Here is an 11,658-nt window from a genome sequence, read left to right on the forward strand (position 1 = left end):
CTCTCTCTCTCTCTCTCTCTCTCTCTCTCTCTCTCTCTCTCTCTCTCTCTCTCTCTCTGTGTGTGTGTGTGTGTGTGTGTGTGTGTGTGTGTGTGTCTGCATGAGGCAGTTTACTGTCTTCCAGCTTCATTCTGCTCTACACTAACAAGACACTCCATATGACTCTGGCTGTCTAACATCTGTGGAACTTTCCTGATAGACAGTCAATAAACTTGCCAATTCTGGTGGGTGACCATGTGTTCAGGAAACACCCAGACATTCTCTAGCTGGACACAGTGTTCTGTGTAATCAGCAGGCAAATGACTCACATTCCTGCTGAGTTTGGGTAATACTGATCTGTCAGTCACTGCCCATGGAGTGCTGAGAGCTCCCTGGTCACTGAGTCATTTCTGACACTTTCCACAGGTTTTCTTGAGACTATGCCATCATTCAAGCATATCATTTGCTGCTGTCTCTGATCACTGTCCTGAGTGTCTCATACCTCCCATCCAAGAACACACACATCCCAAAGCACATCCCTTAGAACTGCCCACTGCTCCCAATGGCCTACGGCCAACAGGCTGAAGGTTGTTTTGTTTTGTCTAAAATGTTCTTCAAAGATATTTGGTGGATGTTATTATCTGAGTCCCCTACAGGCTTATGTGTTCCCAGATGGTGACTTTTGTAGGGCAGGTAGAGGGGCAGCAAGAATTTAAAGAATTAGGACCTAGCTGGAGCAAGTTGATCTCTGTGAGCATGTCTTTGACAGACATATCCAAACCCTGGTCCCTTCTTCTTCCTGCTTCCTGTCTAGCATTATGGGAGCTACTCTGCCACCCCTCCCTGTCAGGAAGAACTAAAAACTCTGAAGTTATGAGTTGACAAGTCTTCCTTCACTTTAAGTCATTTTCATCCAGCATTCTGTGACAACAAGAAAGGTACCTAACACAAGAGAGAACGAGAGTATACGGATCATAGCTGGCAGTTAGCTTTTCTCCGAATAAGAAATCATATTACTGTACTGAGGGACAACTATCAGTCCCTGATATTTCTTTTAAGGCATTTACGTCTTATCCACCTGCTTTAAGGGTTAAATGGTGGTTTACTTTTTAAAATAATTTAGTGTGTATGCGTGCGGCATGTACGCGCGTGTGTACCACGTGTGCAGTGCATGCAGAAGTAAGAGAGGATACTGGAGATTGTAGAGTCAGAGGACTGGAGAGCTTGGTAGACGGCCGTGTCTCATAGGTGTGCCAGAAGCTACACACATAAAGTCTCAGCAACACGACTGCTTTAAAATGAGCTGAACGAGGAGAACAACAGACATGAAAGACACGCCCAAGTGGACAGGGGAAGCGCAAGAGGCTTCAGCATCACCGAGGAACTACCTTCCAGCAACTACGGAATCATGAGAGCGGAGGGAACAGTCCTCCACAGAAGAAGACCTACTGGTCAGCTCTGAAAACAAGTTAACACTGCATAGACCGAGCAGGCTGTGCTTAGGTGTTTAGGGATATCTATGTGCATATAAGTGTATATAACAACAGTTAATTTTTTTAAAGAGGCCTTGAATTTGAAAGATAACAGGAGGGATAAGTGGGAGGGATTAAGATGAAGGAAAGGGAGGGAGGAAATTATGTAGTTATAGTATCTTCTCAAATAAGTGAATTTTTTTTTTTTTTAATCCTGGAAGGATATTTTAAGAAATCATTAAGGACTTAACTGAAGTAAGAAGTTCTTCTGGAAACCTTTTCACTCAATTGTTCTCCAGAGAAATGTAGCCAAAAAGATGTGAGGATGGGTGAGTGGCTGGATTAGCAAATGAATAGCAAGAGTTAACAAAATCAACTCTAAAGAATGGCGGACACAGTAATGAAGACTGCTCAGTACAAATCACGGGCAGCAAATGGAGACCCGAGAGAACCAACACACAGCTCAGGTCAGAGCCATTAGAAGATGTACAGTCTAGCACAAGTGCTGCTAGTAAGGCAGCAAAGGCTGTACCGAGGCTCAAGCAGCCAGCCTTTGTGTTCTGCTCAGACCTCCATCTGACTGGGCAGTTTACCTCCATCTGACTGGGCAGTTTACCTCCATCTGACTGAGCAGTTTACTGCACCAGTCTACTAACTGCAAAGTTAAGCTCATCTCCAAACATCTTTCCAAGTGTGTGAGACTGTCTAACAACTGTGTGGACACCGTGGGACAGTCGAGGTGACATACAGACTAACACCACAGGGTCCAGCCAGGCCAATGGAAGTAAGCCTTCAACCCAGCATGAAATCGTTTTTGAAATTCACTTTTGAAAGAGACTCACAGGTCACAGAAACACATTCTCCTGATGATCAGAGTTAGGGGAGCATCTCCATCCACTAGGTACTTTTGGAGTGCTCTCTTGGGTTATTACTGAGATTCAAGCTTAGGCTTTATGCTCTGACCTCCAAGCCCTGGGCCACAAGATCTGAAGATCAAGTGTGAGAAAGAAACTCAGTTATACTAACACAACTCTATTCCCAGCACACGGTAAACTGAGGCAGGGTCACAAGCTAGAAGCAAAACTAGGCTACAAAAAGCAGTTCTCAGCTCATCTCTATCCTGCTTGAGCTTCATTCTGTAAATACAATTCACTGTTCTAGTCAAAGAAGCATCTTTAACAACATTGCTCTCTCTCAGTTCTTGACTCAAGGAAGAAAGCTGGCCAGCGGTCTGTTCCCTCCTACTCCTGGCTCCCCCTTCAGGCCTGAAAGATGGGCCACAAGACCTGCAGGGTCTCCACATGAGGTGATGGTGGCTCAGGACAGGAAGTGGCAGCTGCCACGCTAATCCTAGGTATGTTTTGAAAGCACAGTAAGCAGTCCTCCAAACAGACTAGATCTTGGTGTGACAGATGGAAAGAAATCACGAGTTGCTGGGGGCAGGGGGTTAAACCAGGCTGATAAGTTGGGAAGGAAAGTTCACTGAGACTGGGCAGACTGGTTAGGGCTGGTATGGGAAAGACTGGGAGTTTGGTGTAAACACTGGACGAGAATGTCTATTCAGTCTAGAGATCTGGGGAAGTCTGAGCTGAAGACCCAGATCTGTAAAGCTCGACATGCTTCAGATCACTCGAGAAGTCAAGAGGATGTGAGATGGGTGTGAACGCCATGCGCACATCGGCAGCGTGTGTCCAGGAATGCAGCACCACGGCCACAGCAGGATTCTGACACTAGTCTGCATTAGCGGTTGCATAATATGTGGTCACCACCCCAATACACACTGTCCTCATCAGCTATTTGCTAGAGTCCTGTGCCAGTTCTGTGGCTTAAGAGGAATGCGAAGAATCTGGACTCAGCCTGGGAAAAAGGCAGCCATGTAATGAACAAACGAAAGAAAATGAAATCCAGCAAAGGTTAGAAGGAGTGAGACAAGCTTACCAGAGATAGGCACAGCAGCAACTCATGCTGTTCTCTGAAGCACAGGGTCTGAAAACTCAGAAGCCACTGCTTAGGTCAAGCAAAGAAAAAGGAATCAAGCTTCCCTTGAAGCACACAATCCTTAGATCAGGAATAAAGGAGAGCTGACACCTACTGTATTAGGTATAAGACCCTGAGGGGCTTCCCACTGTACAGATCAGAGAAGTGAATTCAACAGATTAGACTGGTTTACCAGTAAGAAAGCTTCGATTCCCACCTCTGTGTAGTGAGTCTAAGGCTGTGCTCTTTAAAGACATCAAGCTCCATGACAGGGGTTATATGATGAAGCAGAAACTGATTTCTGAGAGTTAGCAAGCTCCTGGCTTCAGACCTTTCAAAGAGTATTAGAGATTCTGAGCAAAACTGAATACATCTCACAAAGTGGATCTCCCTACTGACAGAAGAGGACAGACAGCCACTCTTCAAATTCTTTCCTGGCCTGAGGTCAGAAGGTCGGGTCCTGAGAGCAGCGACACAGGCAACAAGCACAGCATTACAGTTTCCCAGGCAGTCAACACACTCCCGTTTCAGCTTTCTAAACTTAAGGGCAGGCTGGGGAAGCAGCTCAGGAACAGACTTGCTGAGCATGCCCGGAGCCCCAGGTGCAGCACCACCACCACCAGTGAAAGCACCACCACCACCACCACCAGCAGAAGCAACAAACCTTAAAACACATTAAATTCTAAAACATTAACATCAGAATCACATAAAACAGAGTGTACATAACTCAGCAGTTAAGCGTCTAGGACTTGAGTCTAGCACGTTTTGTTTGACTGTAGAAGGAACGAATTTAAAGTTATCAAATGAGATAAGCTTGCAATAGATCTCAAGGTTTGGGCTGTGCTTGTTATGTTCAAAGAACCATGAACTGTCTTCAAGGATAAGAAATTCTGTGAAGTCAAACAGCCCCAGAAGCAAAGTGGTACGTTAAGATACCTTAGAAGAACTGATGTATGGTGTTTAATCCCAGCACTTGGGAGGCAGAGGCAGGCAGATGTCTGTGAGTTTAAAGCCAGCTTGTCTACAAAGTGAGTTCCAGGACAGCCAAGGCTATTATACAAAGAAACCTTGTCTCAAAACACATGTATGTGTGTGCATGAACACAGACACACAGACACACACACACACACACACACACACACAGAGAGAGAGAGAGAGAGAGAGGGAGAGAGAGAGAGAGAGAGAGAGAGAGAGAGAGACAGAGACAGAGACAGAGACAGAGACAGAGACAGAGACAGGATAGCTTAGAATCCACCCCATTGAGTCTGTGACACAAAATTAAGGCAAGAGTCTACCCATATCAGAACACACCCAACAAAACTGTTTAGTTGAGTATCTAGTCCTGGGGCATGTGGTTTTATTTAAAGCCCACCCAACCAGCTCCTAAGGTGTGGAAGGTCTAACATATCACCCTACTAGCAGATTGCTACATGCTACATTTTAAAGGATGCTAACAGAAGATACATTCCTGTCTGAGATAAAACGTCTTACTCGTCAGTACAGCCAGAGTATCCATGTTTGTACTGGTTCAAAACCTAGTGCTACAGGTCATGCACATGACAAAAACTGCATCTCAGCACAGGGACCCCAAGTTCAGAGAAGCCACATCTCATCACATGGGTAGTAGTGTGCCTGACCTGTGCCCTGGAGTTAGTAATCTTCATTCCAAACACTTTCTGTCCTGGATGGAGGGAATAGACCTGTGCCCACTACAAGGGTGTTCACTCTATACATCCCTCGAAAGGAGGCCAGAAGCCAAGGAGGTCTGTTCGCTCTGTCCCTAGGACACACAGACAACCCCCCACATACCTGGGCTCTGGGCCTGGAGCTCACTATTGCTAATGTGTGGATTCTCCCCGAAGTGAACTACAGAGTCAACAGACTCACTTTCTAAAAGGGTTTCTCTTTGGTATTATGTGACAAATTATTATGTGGCAAACACATGTCAGAGGACTTAGAAACAGCCAAAGCAAGCTGGAAAAAATACAGCTGGAGCATTTACGTACTTAAGATGGCAACACCGTCAAGATTGATGCAAAGCACATTCAAAGATGTTTAACACTTAGGTCACAAACCCAGACAAAGAGTTAAGATGCCTAGCCAACATATCAAATCAGGCCCTGGCCACCAGGTTTTCCCAATATCCCTCAGTCCCTACCTGTTACAGGGTCCTGGCTGGCATACCGAATCCCCTACCTTAATATTCTCCAGCCCAAGGACTGGGCTGAGCTGCCTTTCCCCTAGCTGCTGTTCCCTAGATAATCCAGCATTTTGGCTAGATTGGTCCTATTTTTACCCTTTTTCCTTTTTGTTTGGCCTCTTGGTCTCCTGACTCCCCTCACAATGGCCCAACTCAGGGTTGTGTTCACTCTGGACTCTGGTTCCCCATGTTCCTGCCTCTAGCTACTATGTTCTCCTCCATATCTACCATGAACCTTCTCCTCCACCATACCTAAGAGTGGTCATATCCTCCCTTTTATTTCCTTTCTTTACTGAATCAACACTAGTAATAATGGAACAGTGGTTCACCAAGGAACCCCTACTGAAATATCTAAACCTAAATGGAACAAGCAGACCAAGAACTATGAGGACAAACAGCTGATGCTTTGCTCTCTGCTGGAGCGTGAGTGGCAGAACACTGGGCAGTTTAAAAACATGAATGGGCATCTTCCATCTGATCCAGACACTCTGCCTAGGAGACACCCAAGAGAAATACCGGCACATCTTCACCCAAAGACCTGCACAAGGAGACTCCAGCATCTATCTGTGTCTGTAACATGTCAAAGCTGTAAACAACCCAGAAGGTCCATCTGCATAGTGGAGCAGCACTTAACAGGAAGCAGTGCACTAGTAAGATCCAGTCACTGTAGAAGCAGACACTGAGCAGCAGTGCAGAAGAGAGGTGAGCAGCTCACTGGAAAGCGAGAGGCAGGTGGGAGGGGGAAGTGCCTTGCAGGGTGATGTCTGTGACTTTGACTATGGTAATGATTTTATAGGTAGATATTTATATGCAAATGATCCATTTTTCATTTAAGATACATACAGTTATTGGATCTCAATAAAACTATTAGAAAAGAAAGTATCGCCGGGCGGTGGTGGCGCACGCCTTTAATCCCAGCACTCGGGAGGCAGAGGCAGGCGGATTTCTGAGTTCGAGGCCAGCCTGGTCTACAGAGTGAGTTCCAGGACAGCCCGGGCTATACAGAGAAACCCTGTCTCGAAAAACCAAAAAAAAAAAAGAAAAAAAAAAAAGAAAAGAAAGTATCAAGAGTAACTAAAGTTCAAAAACAGATTTGAGTTATGAAAAAATGAAAAAATCATTTTTTGTCACTTGAATATTTGAATGATGTGTATACTTTTTAGGCTTTACAATTATGGTGAAATTGGGACAGGACTTTAGGTAAAGATCAACAAGAAAGCAGCAGTAAGGTAAGTTGTTTATTTACAGCTCTGAAGTTACGGTCGTATGGGACTTTGCATGTCTCCCATCTCACTTTGTCTAGACTTCTGGACTTCTCCTTCCGTGTGCACAACTTCTCTACTATTCTGCTTTCAGAGAAGGAGCGTGCTGTTGACGTTTCATAAAAATGACCTTTGTGTCAAGGGTCACAACTAAACTAAAAACCATATTTAAGAAAAATAACTATAAAACCACTGATGTACCAGTTGGCTTTCTAAAATTGGAAGTCATTTGGGGGAGGAGCAGGGACAGGCATTGAGACGCCAATGTCTGAGAGTACCCAGATTTGAACATTACCACTATGAAAGAGTATTCCTCTTCCATCCCCAGAAGCTACCCCCACACAGAGAACCTGTAACTTGCCAAGCTGCTCTGGAAATTCATTTTCAAAGAGTAAACATCGTAAGACAATGGCTCCTGCTTTCTAACACATCAGTCCCTCCTCCAGCTGTGGGAGCAGAGCATACGACCACACAAGAACATATCAGAGGACTCCTTACCACTCAAAAGCCACCACAGCAAAGGGATAAATCCAGGACTCTCACTGATGTATTTCAAGCCTTTTGAATTGATGCTCACATTATACAGGGACATCAGCATTAGACTGAAAAGCAAAAGAATATGGTGTTGACATGCTAGGCTATCCACACTGCATATATTTCACCTTGAATTCATCTCCTACTCTAAAGGACCTAGACATTTTTACTTCTCGGATGTGCAACAATGATATCTGGGTAGGATATGTACAAAGTGGAAGACATGTTTAACGGCTTCATCTACAGAAAGCGGTAAGATAAGAGGACGCTTTAGCAGCAGCACTGTGACATCACCTTCTGTGTATTAACCACAGGCAGAGGGTCTCGTGAGAAACCTCACGACCCAATGTCTCAGCCCTTGTAGTACCAAGCCTGTATTTCTATTCAGGCAGCCCTCAGTTTATAAGTGTACTGTGTTCTTGAGGTTCAATGAAGTCATCTAAAATCTACTCATAGGTTTTATCCAAAGAGTTCCTGGTGGCCTGAATAGGAATGGTTCATAGGTTCATGTTTAAATACCTAGTTCCCAGTTAGTGGAATTATCTGGGAAGAATTAGGAGGGATGGCCTTGTTGGAGGTGTCTCACTGAGAGTAGGCTTTCCGGTTTCAAAGGACTATTCTCAGTGTGCTGTCTACTTCCTGTTTAGGGGAGGATGTGAGCTCTCAGCTGAGACCGCACTGCCATGCCTGCCTTCTTGCTGCCATGCTCCCCACCTGGATGGTGATGGACTCTCTCTCATCCCTCTGGGACCACAACTCAAGTTCCTTTTACAAGCTGCCTTGGTCGTGCTGCCTCATCACAGCAACAGACAGTAACTAAGACACAGGCTGACACCGAGTGGACTGACTGCAGTGCCAGATTTGACCGTGTGGGTTCAGAGGACGGGAAGGCTTGAAGTTCTGGACTAGGAAAATGGTTGAGTGCTGTAAGCAGAGGTTAATGGGCCATCCTAGCAGGAACCTAGAAGCCAGTGCTGAGTGCACAGGGACTGTGGAGATCAGGCCCAAGACGCTTTGGAGGGACACTGTCAGCAACTAGGCTTGAGACCATTCTGCAGCTACCTGAGCAAGAATGGCCCTCTTTCTAAGAACCTGGCTGAGGTAAACTGAAAAGTAAGTAAGTTCTTCGGTAGAGGCGATTTCAAGGCAGCCTGCTACGGAGTCTGTCTTACGCTCATTAGTGATCGCTGATGCAGGTCTACTATGGAAAAAAAACAACAAGCAGGGCAAAGAGAAATACAAAATGCATAGTTTGGAGAAAAATGTGGGAGCCAAAGCTTGTGTTGAAAGAGATGAGAAGATTAAGAAGGCTGAATCACACTGAAATAAAGGGATGGATGTCCTCAGGGCACGACTTCACGCAGATAAGCTTCTAACTTGTGAAAGGAAAAAGCCTAAGGAACGGTCTGCTCCTCAAACTCAAACCAAAGCTGCTGCAGATGTGACTCTAGAGGACAAGGCTCGCCCCACACTGGCAGTGTCATCTATGTGCTGCTGACTTTCACGTCATGAGGAACACACACCAGCACAGGGATCATGGGATCCTCCTCTGTGGTTACAGATTGCTGCTCAGGCCAGGCATGCGTCAGGAGACTCCCTGCACGGAGGCCCTCAAAGGCCATCATGTGAAACTATAAAAGTGAAGCCTGCACTGCACTGGAGTCCCAAGGTATGGAGATGTCAGAGCCACGAGAATCTGCCAAGAAGAGCTGCAGACAGGGAACGGACCCGCCGGTGAGCGAGAGGTGTTCCAGGCAGCAAAGCTGGCAGGAAGAGTCGGCTGAGCTCTTTGACACTGCACGCGGAGCTACACGATTGAAAGGACGCCCTGCTGGGTCCAGTCTGGCTCTGGTCCACCATTTCCTAACTCGGCCCTACCCCTCCTCTCTGGGGTGGTAATGTATACTCTGTGCCGTTGCATATTATTATACGTATATAATTTGCTTTTTTATTGCCTTGAGTCTCAGAAGAGATTTTGATCTTTGGACTTTTAAACAGTGTTAGACTTACATTTTTAGGGACTTTTGAAGTTGGACTAAACGCCTTTTGTATTATGATATATATGGCCATGGGCCTATGGGAGCCAGAGTCTGGAATGTACTTGTTTGAATGAGAATAACTCATAGGCACACATGTTTAAATACTTGGTTCCCAGAATGGATGAAACTTTTTTAGGATGGATTAGGTAGGAATCGTGGCCTTGTTGGAGGAAGTGTGTCACTGGTGCGGGCTTTAAGGTTTCAAAGGACTCCTAATGTGTTCTCTGCTTCCTGTTTGTGGATTAAGATGTGAGCTCTCAGATGAGGCTCCATCGCCATGCCTGTCTGCCTGTTTCCATGTTCCCGGCCTTGATGGACCCTTATCCCTCTGGAACCACAGGCCCAAATAAACCCTTCCTTTTATAAGTTGCCTGGGTCGCAGTGTTTTGTCAGCACAGTAGAAAAGTAACTAAGACAATGAGACATGTGACAGTACCCAGGCCTGGCCAGGCCAGATGGCATAACACACTATGTGAAGATCCCATCTATCACAGCCCATACTCTGAGCAACCAAGGCCACAGCCCCAGCAAAATGGGATTTTACCTACTGTTCTGAACAACTAGCAAGTAAAGTACCCATTAGAAGCTGTAAACTTAGATCTTTAGATTCTGTAGGAACTATATAATATGAAGACTCCCAGACTCTTCGTATTGCTGAGCAATATACAAGCTAGACAACAGGTTTGGAGATGGCTTCCTAGATAAAACTGCTTGCCACACAAGCACCAGGAACTTGGTTCAAATCTCCAGAACTTACATAAAGCTAGATGTAGTGGAATACATCTATAATCTCAGTGCCCCTGCAGCAGGATGGGAAGTGAGAGAATCCCTGGAAACTCATAGCCAGCTAACCTGGAAACCACAGTGGCAACCAAGGGACCCAGTCTCAAAACGATGGAAGGGGAGGCTGGACACCTGAGGTTTTCCCATGACCTGTACATGTGTGCCATGGCACGTGCACGCTCACATTCACATAGCTACACATGCTCTATGGCATGTACATGCCTGTGCTCTACACAGATACCATACAAACACACACAAAGCTAGACAACAGCTGGAGAGCACTTCAGTGGTAGAGTACTACCTAGCATGGCAAGGCCTTCCTGGGGGAGGGGCTATTTTGTAATTCTATGTACAACATTTTGACACAGGCACATGCACCCATATGAACTTGAACGCTACAGTGCCTATTTCTCTTTGCCTAAATTCTTTAATGACAAGACTTCATTTTAAAATTGCCAATGAGCTTGCAAGGAATTAAATGAGCACCTATTCGTTCCAGTCCAAGGTGGGAGGCAAGTACAGCCATGACAGGCTCCAGAAGCTGAGCGCTCTCATTACACCACCTTTATGTGGAAAGACAGAGAGAAAGGCCCAGGCGGACAGACACAGATACAGTCAGAGACCCTGCTGAGAAGCAGAAAATAACAAACTTCAAGCCTGGCATGAACTCATACTGTAAGCAAGCCTTAAATGCACACAAACCAATGACAATATACAGTCAGCCAGAATGGGAGAGTCCCCACTCTTCCTGGACAGTAAAGATCTACCTGGTCTTCCAAGAAGCACAGACAAAGCCCTAACAAATGTGAGTTTATATCACAGACCACTGGATAGTGCCTGAAAAACCAAGACTGAACAAGTAACAGCCAGCATAAGAACAGTAGCAGAGCCAGAACCAAACAGTTTTCAGTCATTCGAGTTATCAACCCCAGAACAGAAGACAGATATGCTGACTAGGTAGAAAAAAACTTTGTTATTTCTTGGTTTTGTTTTTGATTTGTCTTGTTTTTTTATAAAAAAAAAAAAAAAAACAGTCTCACTATGTAGTTCTGAGTATCTTGGAACTAGAAACACAGACCAGGCTAACCTTGAATTCACAAGAGGTCAGTCTGCCTCTGCTCCCTGCGTGCTGTGATTAAAAGTGTGCACCACTAATGTCCAGCAGTAAAAATTAAGAGAAACTAAAACAAGACCAAGAAGCTAAGGCCACCATTATGAATCACCAGGCAAAGCAAAACAAGTGGCGGCTAGGTCAGGGAGGTGTCTCAGTCAGCTATGTGCTTGCTATAGGTCAGGGAGATGTCTCAGTCAGCTATGTGCTTGCTATAGGTCAGGGAGATGTCTCAGTCAGCTATGCTTGCTATAGGTCAGGGAGGTGTCTCAGTCAGCTATGCTTGCTATAGGTCAGGGAG

At 45.5% G+C, this 11,658-nt stretch overlaps 1 protein-coding gene across 1 annotated transcript in view; it reads right to left on the reverse strand.

Annotated features, from left to right (window-relative positions):
- Positions 1 to 11,658, reverse strand: part of Hsf2bp (heat shock transcription factor 2 binding protein) — a 79,277-nt gene that overhangs the window by 25,987 nt on the left and 41,632 nt on the right. The window contains exon 7 of the mRNA XM_028767973.1: positions 7,389 to 7,492. Within this exon, the coding sequence (XP_028623806.1) occupies positions 7,389 to 7,492 (104 nt within the window). The remainder of the gene's footprint in view (positions 1 to 7,388; positions 7,493 to 11,658) is intronic.

The sequence above is a fragment of the Grammomys surdaster genome, unplaced genomic scaffold (assembly GCF_004785775.1).
Source record: "Grammomys surdaster isolate TR1022 unplaced genomic scaffold, NIH_TR_1.0 183, whole genome shotgun sequence".
NCBI lineage: Eukaryota > Metazoa > Chordata > Mammalia > Rodentia > Muridae > Grammomys > Grammomys surdaster.